Source organism: Schistocerca nitens, chromosome 11 (genome assembly GCF_023898315.1).
Source record: "Schistocerca nitens isolate TAMUIC-IGC-003100 chromosome 11, iqSchNite1.1, whole genome shotgun sequence".
In the NCBI taxonomy this organism is placed as follows: Eukaryota; Metazoa; Arthropoda; class Insecta; order Orthoptera; family Acrididae; genus Schistocerca; species Schistocerca nitens.
This window is the reverse complement of record NC_064624.1, coordinates 182,216,868-182,240,434: the sequence shown is the minus strand read 5'-3', so window position 1 is coordinate 182,240,434 and position 23,567 is coordinate 182,216,868. Positions and strand designations below refer to the sequence as shown.

Genomic DNA, 23,567 nt, shown 5'->3' with positions numbered 1-23,567 from the left:
CGTCTTGGGAACAGCAAAAATGGACATATGCAGTCGGGTACCTCGCGACAGACACATGACCTGCAGGCCTTCACTGGTACAAACAGCCCAGGCACGGTACAGCGGCTGACTGGAGGGACGTGTAGTGTGGGAAGATTTCGCCTCTTCTTTTTTCGAGATGACGCGACGCGGCGATTGCACCTAGGGCCCAATGAGTCGTTTTACCCGCAGTGTGACGAAGGTGTAGTTCAGACTGGAGGTGGTGTTATAATGTCTTAGGCAAGTTTCTCGTACCGTGACCTGGGCCCACACATTCACGTTGCCATGGACATGAAGTCCGAGGCAACATGAATGTGTGGGCCCAGGTCACGGTACGAGAAACTTGGACATGAAGTCCGAGGCAACGTGAATGTGTGGGCCCAGGTCACGGTACGAGAAACTTGGACATGAAGTCCGACGCAATGTGAATGTGTGGGCCCAGGTCACGGTACGACAAACTTGGACATGAAGTCCGAGGCAACGTGAATGTTCAAAATGGTTCAAATGGCTCTGAGCACTATGGGACTTAACATCTGAGGTCATCAGTCCCCTACAACTTAGAACTACTTAAACCTAACTAACCTAAGGACATCACACACATCCATGCCCGAGGCAGGATTGGAACCTAGGACCGTAGCGGTCGCGCGGTTCCAGACTGAAGCGCCTAGGACCGCTCGGCCACACCGGCCGGCCAACGTGAATGTGTGGGCCCAGGTGACGGTATGAGAAACTTGTACATGAAGTCCGAGGCAACGTGGACATGAAGTCCGAGCCAACGTGAATGTGTGGGCCCAGGTCACGGTACGAGAAACTTGCACATGGAGTCCGAGGCAATGTGAATGTGTGGGCCCAGGTCACAGTACGAGAAACTTGCACATGAAGTCCGAGGCAATGTGAATGTGTGGGCCCAGGTCACAGTACGAGAAACTTGCACATGAAGTCCGAGGCAATGTGAATATGTGGGCCCAGGTCACGGTACGAGGAACTTGGACATGAAGTCCGAGGCAACATGAATGTGTGGGCCCAGGTCACGGTATGAGAAACTTGCCTAAAACATTACAAAACCACCTCCAGTCAGAACTACACAACTTCGTCACACTGCGGGTAATAGGACTCACTGGGCCGTAGGTGCAACCGCCGCGTCATATTCATTTCAACTTTCACGGTGATCAAATGCTGGTCTTTCTTCCACATCTTCATGATTAGTATGCTGTGGCCATTCCTGTCTTCCAAAATGGTGAGAGCTTTGTTCGAAGGGCTCGAAAAACGAGCTCCTTGTTTGACGGACACCCACAAGGAACCCGTGACTGTCAAGACGCAGAGACCAATTATGCTTACGGCATTCCGTGCCTGCAATATTGTTTACCATGCAACCACAGTATTGGCTGCTAATGACAACAGGGCGCAGGATTGGAGGTATCCAATGGTGAGCACAGCGCGAGGCTACAGAGTGTATTGGAACTGCTTTGTTGACGAGTAACCAACAACAGCGGCAACGATATGCAAACCCGAACACTGCATTATATCCACAACAGCAGTTGCCGAAGTTGATATTTCGCCAGAAAAGGAACCAAGGAATTACGCAGAGTGAGAAAGAAGAGGCAGTGAAATATTAGTGTTTCTGCAAGATTTTAATTGCTGTAGATGGCCATAATCTTGTCGGAAACGTTTTCGCATGAACCAGCTGAGTACAATTGACCGCTCCGCCGATGCACTGCCCTTTTTCACCTTGTGTACGTGATCCTACCGCCATTTCTAAATGTGCAAATCGCTATCCCATAACTTTTGTCATCTACATCTACGTCTATACTCCGCAAGCCAACCAACGGTGTGTGGCGGAGGGCACTTTACCTGCCACTGTCATTACCTCCCTTTCCTGTTCCAGTCGCGTATGGTTCGCGGGAAGAACGACTGTCTGAAAGCCTCCGTGCGCGCTCTAATCTCTCTAATTTTACACTCGTGATCTCCTCGGGAGGTATAAGTAGGGGGAAGCAATATATTCGATGCCTCATCCAGAAACGCACCCTCTCGAAACCTGGACAGCAAGCTACACCGCGATGCAGAGCGCCTCTCTTGCAGAGTCTGCCACTCGAGTTTGCTAAACATCTCCGTAACGCTATGGTTCAAATGGCTCTGAGCACTATGGGACTCAACTGCTTTGGTCATAAGTCCCGTAGAACTTAGAACTACTTAAACCTAACTAACCTAAGAACAGCACACAACACCCAGCCATCACGAGGCAGAGAAAATTCCTGACCCCGCCGGGAATCGAACCCGGGAACCCTGGCGTGGGAAGCGAGAACGCTACCGCACGACCACGAGATGCGGGCTCCGTAACGCTATCACGCTTACCAAATAACCCTGTGACGAAACGCCCCGCTCTTCTTTGGATCTTCTCTCTCAACCTGACCTGGTACGGATCCCACACCGATGAGCAATACTCAAGTATAAGTTGAACGAGTGTTTTGTAAGCCACCTCCTTTGTTGATGGACTACATTTTCTCCCAATGAATCTCAGCCTGGCACCTGCCGTACCAACAATTAATTTTATATGATCATTCCACTTCAAATCGTTCCGTAGGCATACTCCCAGATATTTTACAGAAGTAACTGCTACCAGTGTTTGTTCCGCTATCATATAATCATACAATAAAGGATCCTTCTTTTTATGTATTCGCAATACATTACATTTGTCGATGTTAAGGGTCAGCTGCCACTCCCTGCACCAAGTGCCTATCCGCTGCAGATCTTCCTGCATTTCGCTACAATTTTCTAATGCTGCAACTTCTCTGTATACTACAGCATTATCCGCGAAAAGCCGCATGGAACTTCCGACACTATCTACTAGGTCATATATATATATATATATATATATATATATTGTATTTTGTGAAAAGCAATGGTCCCATAACACTCCCCTGTGGCACGGCAGAGGTTACTTTAACGTGTGTAGACGTCTCTCCATTGAGAACAACATGCTGTGTTCTGTTTGCTAAAAACTCTTCAATCCAGCCACACAGCTGGTCTGATATTCCGTAGGCTCTTACTTTGTTTATCAGGCGACAGTGCGGAACTGTATCGAACGCCTTCCGGAAGTCAAGGAAAATGGCATCTACCTGGGAGCCTGTATCTAATATTTTCTGGGTCTCATGAACAAATAAAGCTAGCTGGGTCTCACACGATCGCTGTTTCCGGAATCCATGTTGATTCCTACAGAGTAGATTCTGGGTTTCCAGAAATGACATGATACGCGAGCAAAAAACATGTTCTAAAATTCTACAAGAGATGCATGTCAGAGATATAGGCCTATAGTTTTGCGCATCTGCTCGACGACCCTTCTTGAAAACTGGGACTACCTGTGCTCTTTTCCAATCATTTGGAACCCTCCGTTCCTCTAGAGACTTGCGGTACACGGTTGTTAGAATGGGGGCAATTTCTTTCGCGTACTCTGTGTAGAACGCGAATTGGTATCCCGTCAGGTCCAGTGGACTTTCCTCTGTTGAGCGATTTCAGTTGCTTCTCTATTCCTTGGACAGTTATTTCGATGTCAGCCATTTTTTCGTTTGTGCGAGGATTTAGAGAAGGAACTGCAGTGCGGTCTTCCTCTGTGAAACAGCTTTGGAAAAAGGTGTTTAGTATTTCAGCTTGACGCCTGTCATCCTCTGTTTCAATGCCATCATCATCCCGGAGTGTCTGGATATGCTGTTTCGGTCCACTTACTGATTTAACGTAAGACCAGAAGTTCCTAGGATTTTTTGTCAAGTTGGTACATAGAATTTTACTTTCGAATTCACTGAACGCGTCACGCATAGCCCTCCTTACGCTAACTATGACATCGTTTAGCTTCTGTTTGTCTGAGAGGTTCTGGCTGCGTTTAAATTTGCAGTGAAGCTCTTTTTGCTGTCGCAGTAGTTTTCTAACTATTTTGTTGAACCACGGTGGGTTTTTCCCATCCCTCACTGTTGTACTCGGCACGTACCTGTCTAAAACGCATTTTACGATTGCCTTGACCTTTTTCCATAAACACTCAACATTGTCAGTGTATATCTAAATACAGAACGTCCTTGCCGAATTTGGGATAGTTTTCAATAAGATAACGCACAAGAATGCTGATTGTCCGCTTTGAAAATGTCTGTGCAGAATACGTTATAGCAATACGATACCCGCTTCTGCTAGCATGGTTTAGCGGTACGAGGTGTGGCTAGAAAAAAACCGGACTAGTACTGGTGAAACAATACAACGAATGCAATAAGGCTGAAAGTCGCGTGGCCTGTCACGTGACTCTCGCTCCGCCTACTGTTCGAGTTTCATCTGCCTCCTGCACTCAGTCTGCCCGTGGCGTCTATTTTAAGTAGTTGACGTTTTGTCTGTGCGTCGGAAAATGTTGAGTGTACAGAAAGAACAGCGTGTTAACATCAAATTTTGTTTCAAACTAGGAAAATCTGCAAGTGAAACGTTTGTAATGTTACAACAAGTGTACGGCGATGATTGTTTATCGCGAACACAAGTGTTTGAGTGGTTTAAACGATTTAAAGATGGCCGCGAAGACACCAGTGATGACACTCGCACTGGCAGACCATTGTCAGCAAAAACTGATGCAAACATTGAAAAAATCGGTAAACTTGTTCGACAAGATCGCCGTTTAACAATCAGAGCAGTGTCTGAGTGAACAGGAGTTGACAAGGAAAGCGAGTACGGAGAAAACGGAAAGATTTGTGGAGAAAAAAGTCATGGATCCTTCACCAAGACAATGACCCAGCTCACAGTGCGTTGTCAGTGAAGACGTTTTTGGCAAAACACAACATTCCCATCTTAGATCATCCACCCTACTCACCTGATTTGGCCCCCCTGTGACTTTTTTCTTTTCCCTAAAGTCAAGTCAGCTTTGAAAGGAACTAGATTTGAGACTGTTGAAGCAGTAAAAGAAAAAGCGACGGAAGTAATGTATGGACTTACCGAAAATGATCTGCAGCATTGCTATGAACAGTGGAAAATTCGTATGGAGCGGTGTAGAGACCGAGGAGGAGAGTACATTGAAGGAGATAACATGAAATTGTAAATAATTGTAAATAAATGTTTTTTTCCAGCATCAGTCCGGTTTTTTTCTAGCCGCACCTCGTATGCATTCGTCACCATGCCGAATGTCTGCACTGATATAATCCGTTCATCATAAGAATAAACCTGATGTAAGCATTGCACGATGTACGAGGCGTGTTTTTTAAGTAAATGCCGTTTTGAAATTAAAAAAAAGACATGCTAAGATATCTCGATAATTTTATTTTTAGCTGAAAGCCTGTACCTTAATCTACGCACTGACGCCATTACAAACTGATTCTTCCTTGTTTACGTTGTGAACTGAGTGTTTAAGATGCCTCCGATAATCGTGAGTCCCACCGACTGTAAAGTACGGGCTGTTATAAGATTTCTTAGAGCTAAAGGCCTAAAAGCGATCGATATTCATCGTGCGATCTGTGCAGTTTACGGAGAAAACATTACGAGTGATGGAATGATAAGAAAGTGGGTGAGAGCATTTAAAGACGGCCGCACAAATGTGCACGATGAACAACGGAGTGGGCGACCTTCGGTCGTTAATGAAAGTTTGGTGCAGGAAGTGGACAAGAAGGTGAGAGAAAACAGACGCTTTACGATTTCCTCCTTGCAGGATGACTTTCCTAATGTTTCTCGTGGTGTTTAGTATGGCATTGTGACCGAGCACTTGAGTTACCGAAAATTGTGCGCACGTCGGGTACCGAAAATGTTGACGGATGTGCACAAAACCAAACGTTTAGACAGTGCATTGACTTTCCTTGAGCGGTACCACAACGACGGTGATGGTTTGTCAAGCCAAATTGTTACGGGCGATGAAATATGGGTGGCCTACGTCACACCAGAATCAAAGCGACAGTCCGTGGAAGTTGAGCTATGGCATCGTTTTGCTGCAAGACAATGCTCGTCCGCATGTGGCGAATCAGACCACAGATCTCGCCACATCTTTTGGGTGGGAAACTCTAGATCATCCTCCGTACAGCCCCGATCTTGCGCCCAGTGACTACCGTCTGTTCCTGCACTTGAAGAAACACCTGGGCGGTCAGCGTCTTCGAGACGATGACGAAGTCAAAACGGTGGTGATGCAGTGGTTAACAAGTCAGGCGGCAGACTTCTATGAGGAGGATATTCAAAAACTGGTACAACGTTATGACAAGTGCCTCAATACTGACGGAAATTATGTAGAAAAGTAGATTAAGGTACAGGCTTTCATGAAAAATGAAATTATTGATGTATCTTAGCACGTCTTTTTTTAATTTCAAAGCGGTACCTGCTTAAGAAACACGCCTCGTGTTCTTCCGCGTTTCCTGGAACCTCATTGGATTTCCGTTTGACCTGGGACTGCAGCCACTCTTTCTCGAGTGCTGCGAAGTACGGTAAGAATGGTAGGTTTTTTGCTGTGCGTTACGCGCACGTCGACTTACAAGGAGAGGCCGCCAATTGTGAAATTCAGATTCGATTCATACTGCGGATAATAAGAGCTCATGGCCGGAGGTGCAATGTGGCAAAGGACCAAGATGCACTTCTCAGCCGTTGTCGAGAAAATCGACAGTTAAAAGAAACCGTTGCGGTGAAATACTCTCTACGACTAACAATTATCTACAGCGCCGTGGCGCAGCGGTAAGCGCTCGGGTTCGTGTACCAAAGCTTTCCCGTCCGCACTGATTTTCGACGATGTTATAAGTTGCGCTAGGGACCGCATCTACCTTCTTTCGAAGTTAGCACGCAACTACGCTGTTATGCAGCGGCTCGTTTCGGCCCATTCAACATCTGTCCTTCAAGTGTAACGAGCGAGTAACGGAGTTTATATTTCATACCTGCCACAGAAAATTTGTGTTCGTGGGGTCTCTATTCTAATTCGAACGTTTGACTTAACGCTATACGTATTCGTTTCGGAATATCGTTTCTACGTCTTCCGTTAACTATACGTGGTTAACATTATGAAGACAATTAATAGCATTTGTGAAATACAACTTTGTTTGCGGAAAACATAATGATGTTCAAAGTCGCCAGTTTTTCCACGACAAACGACTTTCAACAACTTATTATATGCATAATTGTTGCAACTGATTGCCGGGAATTATATATATATATATATTTGAATTACAAAAAACAAATACTAAAAACAAAAAAAGTTGCATGGTGCGAGATTCGGTCCGGCAACCTTCGGATTACAAACCCGAGCGCTTACCGCTGCGCCACGACGCCGTGAAAAACTATTAATCGTAGAGAGTATTTCACCGCAACGGTTTCTTTTAACTGTCGATTTTCTCGACAACGGCTGAGAAGTGCATCTTGGTGCTTTGCCACATTACACCTCTGGCCATGAGCTTTCATTATGCGCAGTATGAATCGAATCTGAATTTCATAATTGGCGGCCTCCCCTTGTTAGCGGTAATGCTGAACAACGACTTTCGCGGCGCATTTGACTTGGACAGCACTGGCCGGTCAGCTGGTACAGCTAGACTGCAGTCACGTGGCCAGCTGCAGTTCACACGTAAAAAGAGACGAGCAGAGGAGCAATACAGCTTCAAATGTCGTTTAATGTTTAAGCAGAATGAAATAATACACTGCAAGTCTCCCACAATACGCTCCTTAGACGACTAGACGAAAACCGCAACACGTTATCGTTTTTAGCTGACGTACTATTGTAATTAAAAACAAGAGTAATGAAAATTCCTGACTTAACCACAGGGTATTTTTTCTGCATAAGCTGTGCGTGACGTAAGAGAGTGTTGAAGGATTTCACCGTATAATTAAATATTGAATCCACTGAAGGCAGTCAGTCGTCAGGTAATCTCTTAGCTCCTTCCTTACACGAATCCGAGAAATACATTTCAGTTCTGGACGTGTCACCTGCTACGCGGATAACGAGCGTATCAACAACAGAACCCACGAGCCGTTTTGTATCCCACCAGCGTTCAGTATTGTCATTAATCGGGTCAAATCCCGCAGCTTGGCTCCAGACCAGTTCTGTTAGGTTCATATTGTAATGGTACAGTAGCAAATGTAAAAATGTAGCCTTTGTATGATGTCCTGGGTGCTGTGAAAATGATTGTTTTTCATGTTTCTACGATACTTTTTTACCTCTGTGGTATAAAACGATGGAAATAGTCCAATTAAAGAGGATTTGGTTTTACATTTTTGCCTCAAAAAATTAAATTATGTTTTCTTAGTTTAAAAAACTTTTATGAACAGTTCTTCATAAAACATCGATAATTAACAATTTGAAACTTCCTGACAGATTAAAACTGTGTGCCGGACCAAGACTCGAACTCGGGACCTTTGCCTTTCGCGGGCAAGTGCTCTACCAACTGAGCTACCCTAGCATTACTCACGCCCGGCCCCACAGCTGTAATTCCGCCAGTACCTCGTCTCCTACCTTCCAAACTTAACAGAAGCTTTCTTTTAGGAGTGCTAGTTCTACAACGTTCGCAGGAGAGCTTCTATAAAGTTTGGAAGGTAGGAGACTTGGTCTGGCAGAAGTAAAGCTGTGAGAACGGGGCGTGAGTCGTGCTTGGGTAGCTCAGTTGGTAGAGCACTTGCCCGCGACAGGCAAAGATCCCGAGTTCGAGTCTCGGTCCGGCACACAGTTTTAATCTGCCAGGAAGTTTCATATCAGCGCACACTCCGCTGCAGAGTGAAAATCTCTTTCTGGAAACATCCCCCAGGCTGTGGCTAAGCCATGTCTCCGCAATATCCTTTCTTTCAGGAGTCCTAGTTCTGCAAGGTTCGCAGGAGAGCTTCTGTAAAGTTTGGAAGGTAGGAGACGAGGTACTGGCAGAAGTAAAGCTGTGAGGACGGGGCGTGAGTCGTGCTTGGGTAGCTCAGTTGGTAGAGCAATTGCCCGCGAAAGGCAAAGGTCCCGAGTTCGAGTCTCGGTCCGGCACGCAGTTTTAATCTGCCAGGAGGTTTCACATCAGCGCACACTCCGCTGCAGAGTGAAAATCTCATTCTGGATTTAAGAATTTGTATTTGAAATGGAAACAGGAATTTCGCGTACAATGTGGAATTAAAAACAAGAAGACGTGCATTATTCATAAAAAAAAATGATGATGAGTTTTATAATTACGAGATGTAGGTATTTCTCATCGGACGAGAAAAAAATGACAGCGGAAAGATTTCAACCAACGCACTAATAACCGCACTGCGTTCACATTCTATTCACAATGCCGTAGACACTGGCGAGCAGATTGATGCCGTATTCCTGGACTTCAGGAAGGCATTTGATACGGTTCCGCACTTACGTTTAGTGAAAAAAATACGAGCTTACGGAATATCGGACCAGGTTTGTGATTGGATTCAGGATTTCCTAGAAGAAAGAACACAACATGTCATTCTTAACGGTTCAAAATCTGCAGATGTAGAGGTAATTTCGGGAGTACCGCAAGGAAGCGTGATAGGACCTTTATTGTTTACAATATACATAAATGACTTAGTTGACAACATCGGTAGCTCCGTGAGGCTATTTGCAGATGACACGGTTGTCTACAAGAAAGTAGCAACATCAGAAGACTCGTACGTACTCCAGGAAGACCTGCAGAGGATTAATGAATGGTGCGACAGCTGGCAGCTTTCCCTAAACGTAGATAAATGTAATATAATGCGCATACATAGGGGCAGAAATCCATTCCAGTACGATTATGCCATACGTGGTAAATCATTGGAAGCGGTAACGACCGTAAAATACTTAGGAGTTACTATCCGGAGCGATCTGAAGTGGAATGATCACATAAAACAAATAGTGGGAAAAGCAGGCGCCAGGTTGAGATTCATAGGAAGAATTCTAAGAAAATGTGACTCATCGACGAAAGAAGTAGCTTACAAAACGCTTGTTCGTCCGATTCTTGAGTATTGCTCATCAGTATGGGACCCTTACCAGGTTGGATTAATAGAAGAGATAGACATGATCCAGCGAAAAGCAGCGCGATTCGTCATGGGGACATTTAGTCAGCGCGAGAGCGTTACGGAGATGCTGAACAAGCTCCAGTGGCGGACACTTCAAGAAAGGCGTTACGCAATACGGAGAGGTTTATTATCGAAATTACGAGAGAGCACATTCCGGGAAGAGATGGGCAACATATTACTACCGCCCACATATATCTCGCGTAATGATCACTACGAAAAGATCCGAGAAATTAGAGCAAATACGGAGACTTACAAGCAGTCGTTCTTCCCACGCACAATTCGTGAATGGAACAGGGAAGGGGGGATCAGATAGTGGTACAATAAGTACCCTCCGCCACACACCGTAAGGTGGCTCGCGGAGTATAGATGTAGATGTAGATGTACCGGCTGCACTACACGTTCAATGGGGGCTTGCTTATCACCTGCATTATATAAAAGACTGGGAAAACTTGAAAGCCGATTATCTGCGTAAATTTATGAAAAACATTAAGAACAGCCTATTGCTCGGCACTTTTTAACCGTGTTCCACGCGCCTGTGTCACCACGGAAAAGAAAGCAGCCTCAGCCATTTTCATACAACGTATTAACATCGCGACAATCAGAGCACAACGCTGCAGGGGCTGCGACTGTACCCGATTTATGAGATAAAAACTACGTAGCTAAAGCGTGATTAAGAAAAGCGCTGATGGCTGTTAATACATTTGAATATCTTAACATTTCGTTTAACGTAACTTAGTAATAATATACCTCATACATAAGTAGGATCTACTTCAAAAAATGGTTCAAATGGCTCTGAGCAGTATGGGACTTAACATCTATGGTCATCAGTCCCCTAGAACTTAGAACTACTTAAACCTAACTAGCCTAAGGACAGCACACAACACCCAGGCATCACGAGGCAGAGAAAATCCCTGACCCCGCCGGGAATCGAACCCGGGAACCCGGGCATGGGAAGCGAGAACGCTACCGCACGACCACGAGATGCGGGCAGGACCTACTTCCAAGAGAGTAACAACACCAGTGTACGTGTGCTATGGCTTCTGACCATACATCGCGTTTGTGTTTGTTTACATCAGGTTTATTCTTAGGATGACGATTTATGATGTGCTCTACGAGTATCCGTTTTGACTGCTGGCATGGAGTGAGTGTTGGTAAGCGTTCATTTATCTGCTCAGGGTGAGTACACATTTGAATCATGACACGTTGCAGTTGTTTGTGCTTTTTAATCCCCTGTGTTACGTGACGTCTGTTTCTACACTCCTGGAAATGGAAAAAAGAACACATTGACACCGGTGTGTCAGACCCACCATACTTGCTCCGGACACTGCGAGAGGGCTGTACAAGCAATGATCACACGCACGGCACAGCGGACACACCAGGAACCGCGGTGTTGGCCGTCGAATGGCGCTAGCTGCGCAGCATTTGTGCACCGCCGCCGTCAGTGTCAGCCAGTTTGCCGTGGCATACGGAGCTCCATCGCAGTCTTTAACACTGGTAGCATGCCGCGACAGCGTGGACGTGAACCGTATGTGCAGTTGACGGACTTTGAGCGAGGGCGTATAGTGGGCATGCGGGAGGCCGGGTGGACGTACCGCCGAATTGCTCAACACGTGGGGCGTGAGGTCTCCACAGTACATCGATGTTGTCGCCAGTGGTCGGCGGAAGGTGCACGTGCCCGTCGACCTGGGACCGGACCGCAGCGACGCACGGATGCACGCCAAGACCGTAGGATCCTACGCAGTGCCGTAGGGGACCGCACCGCCACTTCCCAGCAAATTAGGGACACTGTTGCTCCTGGGAGGACCATTCGCAACCGTCTCCATGAAGCTGGGCTACGGTCCCGCACACCGTTAGGCCGTCTTCCGCTCACGCCCCAACATCGTGCAGCCCGCCTCCAGTGGTGTCGCGACAGGCGTGAATGGAGGGACGAATGGAGACGTGTCGTCTTCAGCGATGAGAGTCGCTTCTGCCTTGGTGCCAATGATGGTCGTATGCGTGTTTGGCGCCGTGCAGGTGAGCGCCACAATCAGGACTGCATACGACCGAGGCACACAGGGCCAACACCCGGCATCATGGTGTGGGGAGCGATCTCCTACACTGGCCGTACACCACTGGTGATCGTCGAGGGGACACTGAATAGTGCACGGTACATCCAAACCGTCATCGAACCCATCGTTCTACCATTCCTAGACCGGCAAGGGAACTTGCTGTTCCAACAGGACAATGCACGTCCGCATGTATCCCGTGCCACCCAACGTGCTCTAGAAGGTGTAAGTCAACTACCCTGGCCAGCAAGATCTCCGGATCTGTCCCCCATTGAGCATGTTTGGGACTGGATGAAGCGTCGTCTCACGCGGTCTGCACGTCCAGCACGAACGCTGGTCCAACTGAGGCGCCAGGTGGAAATGGCATGGCAAGCCGTTCCACAGGACTACATCCAGCATCTCTACGGTCGTCTCCATGGGAGAATAGCAGCCTGCATTGCTGCGAAAGGTGGATATACACTGTACTAGTGCCGACATTGTGCATGCTCTGTTGCCTGTGTCTATGTGCCTGTGGTTCTGTCAGTGTGATCATGTGATGTATCTGACCCCAGGAATGTGTCAATAAAGTTTCCCCTTCCTGAGACAATGAATTCACGGTGTTCTTATTTCAATTTCCAGGAGTGTATGTACATTCTAAGTAGGCTGTTTAGGTTTTTATGTTGGTAACGCCACGTAGCGACCTGTATGTAAATCACTGGCTGTGCTGTGTGCAGTCTGTGGCTGGTTTGCATTGTTGGAATATTCGCTTGTGTAATGTTGGGCAGTTGGATGTGAACAGGGTGTAGCGTTGCGCAGTTGGAGGTGAGCCGCCAGCAGTGGTGGATGTGGGGAGAGAGATGGCGGAGTTTTGAGAGCGGACGATCTGGACGTGTGTCCATCAGAAAGAGTAAATTTGTAATAGATCTTTCATTTGCCAACTGTGCCTATCAGCAGTTAGTGCCTTCAGTAATTAGAATGTTTTATTTAGCTGCCAGCATTGGCGCTCGCTGTATTGCAGTAGTTCGGGATTCTTTTGTAGGGATTATTGAAAGTCAGTTTGCGTTGGGCTAAATATATTTTGTGTTTAGCGAATGTCTGAGTACGTTCAGTTTTGCTCAGCTGTTTGAAAATCAAATAACGTAGACGTTTTCCAGCACTATCATTATAAAATTTTTCTAAGGGGATGTTTCAACATCTACATCTAAATGACTGCAATTCATACTTCAGTGATTAGCAGGAGGTTCACTGAACCACTTTTCGACTATTGTTCAACCGTTCCCAAGCTCAAAGAGCCCTTATTTAACTTATTTTGTCACGATCGTCATGGGAGTCAACGAAATATTTTCGCATTCGGAGGAAAAAAGTTGGTGATTGACATTTCCCGAAAGGACATCGCTACAACGAAACTCCCCTTGATGTACATATTCAGACTGAGTTCCAATGGGAATTCGAATTGAGGAGGGAGGCCACGCTATCATAGTTCTTGCAGGTGTGCGAAGCCACTGTGCTGGGGTGTCGAAATGTTTAGCCTAGCGCCTAGTGAGTGGGAGACCGCAGTTCGAATCCTGACCTCAGTACAGATTTTCATTCGTCGCTTCTGAGTGCTTACAAACATCGTAAATGAGACTTGAAAAGGTCGCTGGACCCATATACTCCTATCTGTTAAATTTGCCTTTCTTTCAGCGATTGCAGCCGCAACTTGCTTATCATATCCGTGACTCTCTCACCTGTTTCGCCATAGTACAAAACGAGCTGCTGTTCTTGTAACTCTCTCGATGCCCTTCGTCAGTCCTATCTGGTAAGGATCCCACACCGCCCAGAAATACTGCAGAAGAGGACAGGCAAGTGTACTGAAACTTCCTGGCAGATTAAAATTGTGTGCCGGACCGAGACTCGAACTCGGCACCTTTGCCTTTCGCAGGCAAGTGCTCTACCACCTGAGCTACCCAAGCGCGACTCACGCCCCGTCCTCACAGCTTTACTTCTGCCAGTACCTCGTCTCCTACTTTCCAAACTTCACAGAAGCTCTCCTGCGAACCTTGCAGAACTAGCACTCCTGGAAGAAAGGATATTGCGGAGACATGGCTTAGCCACAGCCTCGGGGATGTTTCCAGAATGAGACTTTCACTCTGGCAAAGGTCCCGAGTTAGAGTCTCGGTCCGGCACACAGTTTTAATCTGCCAGGAAGTTTCATACCAGCGCACACTCCGCTGCAGAGTGAAAATCTCAGACAAGTGTACTGTAGCAACCTCTTTACCGGATTTGTTCATCTTCTACATATTCCGCGAATAAAACGCATTCTTCGTTTCTCCCTTCCCACATTTTCTATAAGATTGTTCCAGTTTTATATTTTCGTAATTATAATCCTTAGATTCAATCTGTATATTGAGGAAGCAGTAAAGGAAACAAAAGAAAAATTCGGAGTAGGTATTAAAATCCATGGAGAAGAAATAAAAACTTTGAGGTTCGCCGATGACATTGTAATTCTGTCAGAGACAGCAAAGGACTTGGAGGAGCAGTTGAACGGAATGGACAGTGTCTTGAAGGGAGGATATAAGATGATCATCAACAAAAGCAAAACGAGGATAATGGAATGTAGTCGAATTAAGTCGGGTGATGTTGAGGGTATTAGATTAGGAAATGAGACACTTAAAGTAGTAAAGGAGTTTTGCTATTTGGGGAGCAAAATAACCGATGATGGTCGAAGTAGAGAGGATATAAAATGTAGACTGGCAATGGCAAGGAAAGCGTTTCTGAAGAAGAGAAATTTGTTAACATCGAGTATAGATTTAAGTGTCAGGAAGTCATTTCTGAAAGTAAATGGAGTGTAGCCATTATGGAAGTGAAACATGGACGGTAAATAGTTTGGACAAGAAGAGAATAGAAGCTTTCGAAATGTGGTGCTACAGAAGAATGCTGAAGATTAGGTGGTTAGATCACGTAACTAATTAGGAGATATTGAATAGAATTGGAGAGATATTTGTGGCACAACTTGAGTAGAAGAAGGGATCGGTTGGTAGGACATGTTCTGAGGCATCAAGGGGTCACCAATTTACTACTGGAGGGCAGCGTGGAGGGTAAAAATCGTAGAGGGAGACCAAGAGATGAATACACTAAGCAGATTCAGAAGGATGTAGGTTGCAGTAGGTACTGGGAGATGAAGCTTGCACAGGATAGAGTAGCATGGAGAGCTGCATCAAACCAGTCTCAGGACTGAAGACCACAACAAACAACAATCCTTAGATATTTAACTGAATCGACGTCCCTTAAATTTGTGTGATTTATCGTGTAACCGTAATTTTTGGAATTATTTTAGTGCCGTACTCATCTGTACTCTTGTGGACGACTACACACTCTTCATTATTTATGTTCAAATTGCCACTTTTCGCTCCATTTCTTGTCTAAATCATTGTGAAATTATTATATTATTATACTATAATTACACACGGTAAACGAAAGCATCAACTGCAGTCAACTCAGATTGTCTCCTAAATCGTTGATGTAGAGCAAGAACAGCAGAGGGCTTATATAACACTTCCTTGGAGAACCCCAGATATCACTTTGGTTTCTCTCGACGACTTCCCGTGGACTACGGCGAACAGCGACCTCCCTGATGGGAAAACACGAATCCAGTCCCGCGGCTGAGACAATACACTACAGCAACAGGGTTTGATTAGAAGCTGCTTGTCAGGAAAGAAGCTGACAGGAAATCTAGAAATATGGAATCAACTTGGGATCCCCTGTAGACAGCACTCATGACCTCATGTGATAGTTTCTGAATCCGTGCTGGCTATGTGTGAGTAGGTTTTCTTCGAGGCATTTCATGATGTTGGAACACACAATATGTACCAAACTACATATCATGGTCAGCTGTGTGGTCGGTACGATGATGGTCTTACACACAGAATCTCATGTATGTAAATAATTTTCAACTGAATTGAGTCCTGTGTGTTATGACTGAATATAAGCAGCAATTGCAATAAGAAGGGACGTCTGTGTCTGAGTACGCTTTTGATCCAGACCGAGATGAAATGTGGACGCGTCACGCATCTTATGCACTATAAGTTTTGCCGCAAATGACGGCGATAATGCACAGACCGTTAACAATAACACATACGAGGTGTGGCTAGAAAAAAAACCGGACTAGTACTGGTGAAACAATAAAACGAATGCAATAAGGCTGAAAGTCGCGTGGCCTGTCACGTGACTCTCGCTCCGCCTACTGTTCGAGTTTCATCTGCCTCCTGCACTCAGTCTGCCCGTGGCGTCTATTTTAAGTAGTTGACGTTTTGTCTGTGCGTCGGAAAATGTTGAGTGTACAGAAAGAACAGCGCGTTAACATCAAATTATGTTTCAAACTAGGAAAATCTGCAAGTGAAACGTTTGTAATGTTTCAACAAGTGTACGGCGATAATTGTTTATCGCGAACACAAGTGTTTGAGTGGTTTAAACGATTTAAAGATGGCCGCGAAGACACCAGTGATGACACTCGCACTGGCAGACCATTGTCAGCGAAAACTGATGTAAACATTGAAAAAATCGGTAAACTTGTTCGACAAGATCGCCGTTTAACAATCAGAGCAGTGTCTGAATTAACAGGAGTTGACAAGGAAAGTGTCGAACAAGTTTACCGATTTTTTCAATGTTTGCATCACTTTTTGCTGACAATGGTCTGCCAGTGCGAGTGTCATCACTGGTGTCTTCGCGGCCATCTTTAAATCGTTTAAACCACTCAAACACTTGTGTTCGCGATAAACAATCATCGCCGTACACTTGTTGTAACATTACAAACGTTTCACCTGCAGATTTTCCTAGTTTGAAACAAAATTTGATGTTAACACGCTGTTCTTTCTGTACACTCAACATTTTCCGACGCACAGACAAAACGTCAACTACTTAAAACATACGCCACGGGCAGACTGAGTGCAGGAGGCAGATGAAACTCGAGCAGTAGGCGGAGCGAGAGTCACGTGACAGGCCACGCGACTTTCAGCCTTATTGCATTCGTTGTATTGTTTCACCTGTACTAGTCCGATTTTTTTCTAGCCACACCTCGTATTGTGTGGATTCAGCCGATTTCATTACATCAAACATAACCTTCACCTACAAGAATGTAGAGTATATCAGTGACAAATGTCAAACTGCACTTAATATGTGATATGAGGTTTCGATCTAGCAAAATACTTTCCATCACAACTTTCTGAACTGAGCATACTACTCGAATATTTCCAGCAAAATAATGCCTACACATACCATCAGTGAATGAATTATTTGTAATAATATTTTGCTTTCCACATGTACAATGCCCAAACATTTCAAATATTGGAACTGAGCATGTTCTAGTTCATTGTTTTCCAAAATGATAACGATTAACAGGGGTGATTCTCACAAGGGAACCTCCCCATCGCACCCCCCTCAGATTTAGTTATAAGTTGGCACAGTGGATAGGCCTTGAAAAACTGAACACAGATCAATCGAGAAAACAGGAAGAAGTTGTGTGGAACTATGAAAAAATAAGCAAAATATACAAACCGAGTAGTCGATGTGCAAGATACGCAACATCAACGATAAATTGAACCCAGGAGTGCCGTGGTCCCGTGGTTAGCGTGAGCAGCTGCGGAACGAGAGGTCCTAGGTTCACGTCTCCCTTCGAGCGGAAAGTTTAATTTTTTATTTTCAGACAATTATCAACGTTCAGGCACTCACACATAATCAACTTCGCTCTCCAAAATTCCAGGACATGTTCGGATTTGCTTGGACATAGGCAGGATTTGACGGTCTACACACGGAAAAATTTGAAACATATGTTTTGACAGAGCACAGGGAAAAGTGAGCGACTGCGAAACTGTTGGATTCATTTGTTGCAGTTTATGTGACAAACTCGTATGTTTTCATCACTTTTTTGGGAGTGGTTATCACATCCACAAGAAAACCTAAATCGGGCAACGTAGAAGAATGTTTTTACCCATTCACCAAGTGTACAAGTTAGGTGGGTCGACAACATATTCCTGTCATGTAACGCACATGCCGTCACCAGTGTCGTATAGAATATATCAGACGTGTTTTCCTGTGGAGGAATCGGTTGACCTATGACCTTGCGATCAAATGTTTCCGGTTCCCATTGGAGAGGCACGTCCTTTCGTCTACTAATCGCACGGTTTTGCGGTGCGGTCGCAAAACACAGACACTAAACTTATTACAGTGAACGGAGACGTCAATGAACGAATGGACAGATCATAACTTTGCCAAAATAAATAAAAACTTTTCGCTGGAGGGGAGACTTGAACGAAGGACCTCTCTTTCCACAGTTGCTCACGCTAAGCACGGGACCACGGCGTTTCTGAGCTGAGATTATCCTTGATGTTGCCTATCTTCGCATGAACTACTCAGTTTGTATATTTTGCTTATTTTTTCATAGTTCCACACAACTTCTTCCTGTTTTCTCGATTGATCTGTGTTCAGTTTTTCAAGGCCTATCCACTGTGCCAACTTATAACTAAATCTGAGGGGAGTGCGATGGGGAGGTTTCCTTGTCAGTGAATGGTGTAAACATAATGATAGCATACCTTCCAGCAATGGAACACTCAAACGTTCTAACTGAGCATGTCCCAGGGGTTCGTTTCCAGTAGGATTATGTCCAACCATTACGAATTTGTGTTAGTGGTGTATTTGTAACCTCCCATGCCCTCCAACAGTAGAACACCAAATGTAAGAACTGAACATGTTCTAGCAGAACGTTCCTAAACAGTCTAATATCCAACAATGATAAATCTGTGTGAACAGAGTGTTTGCAATAGGAGCACGCCTTCAAGCAAGAGAACACCTGACTGCTTAAAATGTCAGAAGTGAGCATGTGTTTTCCAACAAGATAACACCAACCATAATAAATCCATGTAAACGGAGCATCTGCAATAGAACATGCCTTCAATCAGAAGAATGCCCAACTGCTCCAATTGTCAGAGCAGAGCACGTTCCAACAGCGTGTTTTCTAACAATATAACATCCAACCACAAGTAACGTGTGGAAGAAGTATTTCTAGCAGCAGCATGCCTCCGTGTAGTAGAACATCCAGCTGCTGCAACTGTCAAAACTGATGATGTCCTAGCAGAGTGTTTTTAACAAGATAACACCTAGCCATGCTCAAACTGTGTGAACAGAATGTTTGCCTTCAAGTGGTGGAAAGCCCAACTGCTCCAAATGTCAAAACTGATCATGTCCTAGCAGAAAGCTTTCTAAGAGGAGAAAAGCCAGCCATGAACAGTCCTAGCGATTGGAGTATTTGTATTAGCAGTATAATTCGCAGCACCAGAAAGACCAACTGATACATACCTCTTGAGTGTTTTAGTGGTATGTTTTCCCAACAGCTTAACACCCAACCTTAATGAAAATGCCTGAATGGAGTATTAGTAATAGCGGTATGATTTGCACCAGCAGGACATCCCAACTGCTCCAAATGTCATTACAGAGAATTAAGTGCTGAAGTGCTTTCCAACAGAAAAGAGTCCAACTATGATGAACCTGTGTGGAGAGAGTACTTTTATAGCAGCTTGCCTTCAGTTAAGAGAATGAACAACTGCTCCAAATGTCTGAATTGAGCATGTAAAATCAATGCGTTTTCCAACAGGATAACTCCCAACCATGACGAATCTACGTAAACTGAATATTTGTAATAGCAGCATGGCTTCAAGTAGAACAATGCGCAAGTGCTCCAAATCCAAGAACTGAGCATATTCTGGTGGAATGGTTTACAACAGGATAACACCTAATCATGATTAATCTGTGTGAATATTGCTTTTGTAATATCAGCATGCCTTTACGCCAGAGAACGCCAGTCTGCTTCAAATTCCTGAATTTGGATATTCTAGGTGGGTATTTTCCAGTTTGATAACACTACACAATGGTGAATCGGTAATTGTAAAAGCAGTATGCTTCCAGCAATAGAATGCCCAACCATTTCGAAATGTCTCAACTGAACATGTCATAGTGGACAGTTTTCTTACAGCATAAAGCCAACCATGACAGATCTGTATGAATGGAATATTTTTAGTAGCGTATGCTTCCCAGCAGTAGAGTACCCAGCTGTTCCAAACATCTGAACTGAGTATGGCAGGATAACACACAACCATGGTGAATCTGTATGAATGGAATAATTTTAATAGCAGTGTGCCGCCCAGCGGTAGAGCACCCTGTTATTCCAAAAATCTGAACTGAGTTTGTCATAATGGAATGTTTTCCAACGGGATAACACACAACCATCCTGAATTTGTGTGAGCCGGGTATTCGTAATAGCAGCATGCACTCAATCAGTAGAACGCCCAACTGCTTCACATGTTAGAACTTAGCATGTCTTAGTACATAGCTTTCCAGTGGGATAACACTCAAACATAATGAATCCATTAAACAGAGTATTTCTAATAGCAGCATGGCTTCAGGCAGCAAACGGTCAACTGTTCCGAATGTCCGGACTGAGCATGTTCTGGTGCATTACTTTCTAACATGATAACATCCAAGCATGCTGAAGCTGTGTGTATGGAGTATTTCTAATAGTAACATGGCTTCAGGCAGCAGAATGCCCAACTCGTCCACAAATGCCTGAACTGACAATGTTGTAGTGGGATGCTTTCCAACAGGATAACGCACGACCACGATGAATCAGTGTAAGCAGCGTATCTGCCTTAGTGGTATGCCTTCTAGTAGTAGACCGCCTCATCACTGGGAATTCCTGAACTGGGCACGTATTAGCTGAAGACTTTTTCCAGCACGGCAACGCCCGCGGCACCCACCTCGAGGTCCATGGCGCGGCCGGCCATGGCCTGGTGCTGGTGGTGCTGGTGGTGCTGTTGGTGCTGGTGGTGGTCTGCCGTGCCGGACAGCGTGTGGCGCCGCGGGTCGTCGCGGCTGCGGCCGCCCCCGGAGGCCCGGCCGCCGCTCCCGCCTCCGCCGCCTCCTCCGCCCCCGCCGCCGCGCCCTCTCAGCTCAGAGTCATCGCGGCTGCCGCCTCCGCCGCCTCCTGGAATCATCACAAACACATCCTTACCCTGGTGAATTGCACCCGCACCCAACTCCCCGTCCATTCTCCGACTGAATTCCACACTAATGTCAATCAAAACTTCTGAATGAATAAAATCTTCGCAGTTTTTACGTCGAACAAAATTCGCGAGCTTTCGATCTGCTTTCAACGCTACCATCAGGAGTAAAAGTTACCTACTGCTAGTTGTAACTCAAGAAGAATGTTATAATTCCAATCCCAAAGAAAGCAGGCGTTTACAGATGTGAAAATTACGGAACTATCAGTTTAATGATGAAATGTATGATGAAATAAAAGGAATTATTCAGATAGTGAAGGGAGATGAAAAAATGGCTAAGCAGGGATAGCTAGAGGACAAATGTAAGGATGTAGAGGCTTATCTCACTAGGGGTAAGCTAGATACTGCCTACAGGAAAATTAAAGAGACCTTTGGAGAAAAGAGAACCACTTGTATGAATATCAAGAGCTCAGATGGAAACCCAGTTCTAAGCAAAGAAGGGAAAGCAGAAAGGTGGAAGGAGTATATAGAGGGTCTATACAGGGGCGATGTTCTTGAGGACAATATTATGGAAATGGAAAGGGATGTAGATGAAGATGAAATGGGAGATATGATATTGCGCGAAGAGTTTGACAGAGCACTGAAAGACCTGAGTCGAAACAAGGCCCCGGGAGTAGACAACATTCCATTAGAACTACTGACAGCCTTGGGAGAGCCAGTCCTGAGAAAACTCTACCATCTGGTGAGCAAGATGTATGAGACAGGCGAAACACCCTCAGATTTCAAGAAGAATATAATACACTCCTGGAAATGGAAAAAAGAACACATTGACACCGGTGTGTCAGACCCACCATACTTGCTCCGGACACTGCGAGAGGGCTGTACAAGCAATGATCACACGCACGGCACAGCGGACACACCAGGAACCGCGGTGTTGGCCGTCGAATGGCGCTAGCTGCGCAGCATTTGTGCACCGCCGCCGTCAGTGTCGGCCAGTTTGCCGTGGCATACGGAGCTCCATCGCAGTCTTTAACACTGGTAGCATGCCGCGACAGCGTGGACGTGAACCGTATGTGCAGTTGACGGACTTTGAGCGAGGGCGTATAGTGGGCATGCGGGAGGCCGGGTGGACGTACCGCCGAATTGCTCAACACGTGGGGCGTGAGGTCTCCACAGTACATCGATGTTGTCGCCAGTGGTCGGCGGAAGGTGCACGTGCCCGTCGACCTGGGACCGGACCGCAGCGACGCACGGATGCACGCCAAGACCGTAGGATCCTACGCAGTGCCGTAGGGGACCGCACCGCCACTTCCCAGCAAATTAGGGACACTGTTGCTCCTGGGGTATCGGCGAGGACCATTCGCAACCGTCTCCGTGAAGCTGGGCTACGGTCCCGCACACCGTTAGGCCGTCTTCCGCTCACGCCCCAACATCGTGCAGCCCGCCTCCAGTGGTGTCGCGACAGGCGTGAATGGAGGGACGAATGGAGACGTGTCGTCTTCAGCGATGAGAGTCGCTTCTGCCTCGGTGCCAATGATGGTCGTATGCGTGTTTGGCGCCGTGCAGGTGAGCGCCACAATCAGGACTGCATACGACCGAGGCACACAGGGCCAACACCCGGCATCATGGTGTGGGGAGCGATCTCCTACACTGGCCGTACACCACTGGTGATCGTCGAGGGGACACTGAATAGTGCACGGTACATCCAAACCGTCATCGAACCCATCGTTCTACCATTCCTAGACCGGCAAGGGAACTTGCTGTTCCAACAGGACAATGCACGTCCGCATGTATCCCGTGCCACCCAACGTGCTCTAGAAGGTGTAAGTCAACTACCCTGGCCAGCAAGATCTCCGCATCTGTCCCCCATTGAGCATGTTTGGGACTGGATGAAGCGTCGTCTCACGCGGTCTGCACGTCCAGCACGAACGCTGGTCCAACTGAGACGCCAGGTGGAAATGGCATGGCAAGCCGTTCCACAGGACTACATCCAGCATCTCTACGATCGTCTCCATGGGAGAATAGCAGCCTGCATTGCTGCGAAAGGTGGATCTACACTGTACTAGTGCCGACATTGTGCATGCTCTGTTGCCTGTGTCTATGTGCCTGTGGTTCTGTCAGTGTGATCATGTGATGTATCTGACCCCAGGAATGTGTCAATAAAGTTTCCCCTTCCTGGGACAATGAATTCACGGTGTTCTTATTTCAATTTCCAGGAGTGTAATTCCAATCCCAAAGAAAGCAGGTGTTGACAGATGTGAAAATTACCGAATTATCAGTTTAATAAGGCACGGCTGCAAAATACTAACACGAATTCGTTACAGACGAATGGAAAAACTGGTACGAGAGCAGTTCAATAAGTAATGCAACACATTTTTTTTCTGAAACAGGGGTTGTTTTATTCAGCATTGAAATACACCAGGTTATTCCCCAATCTTTTAGCTACACAACACTATTTTTCAACATAATCTCCATTCAATGCTATGGCCTTACGCCACCTTGAAATGAGGGCCTGTATGCCTGCGCAGTACCATTCCACTGGTCG

The 23,567-nt window shown here is 45.9% G+C and overlaps 1 protein-coding gene across 1 annotated transcript in view; it reads right to left on the bottom strand.

The window, feature by feature from the left end:
* LOC126213015 (coiled-coil domain-containing protein CG32809-like) overlaps window positions 1–20,866 on the bottom strand; it is a 626,459-nt gene extending 605,593 nt beyond the window's left edge. The window contains exon 1 of the mRNA XM_049940576.1: window positions 20,780–20,866. Within this exon, the coding sequence (XP_049796533.1) occupies window positions 20,780–20,806 (27 nt within the window). The 5' untranslated portion in view covers window positions 20,807–20,866. The remainder of the gene's footprint in view (window positions 1–20,779) is intronic.
* Between the last annotated feature and the right edge of the window lie 2,701 nt (window positions 20,867–23,567).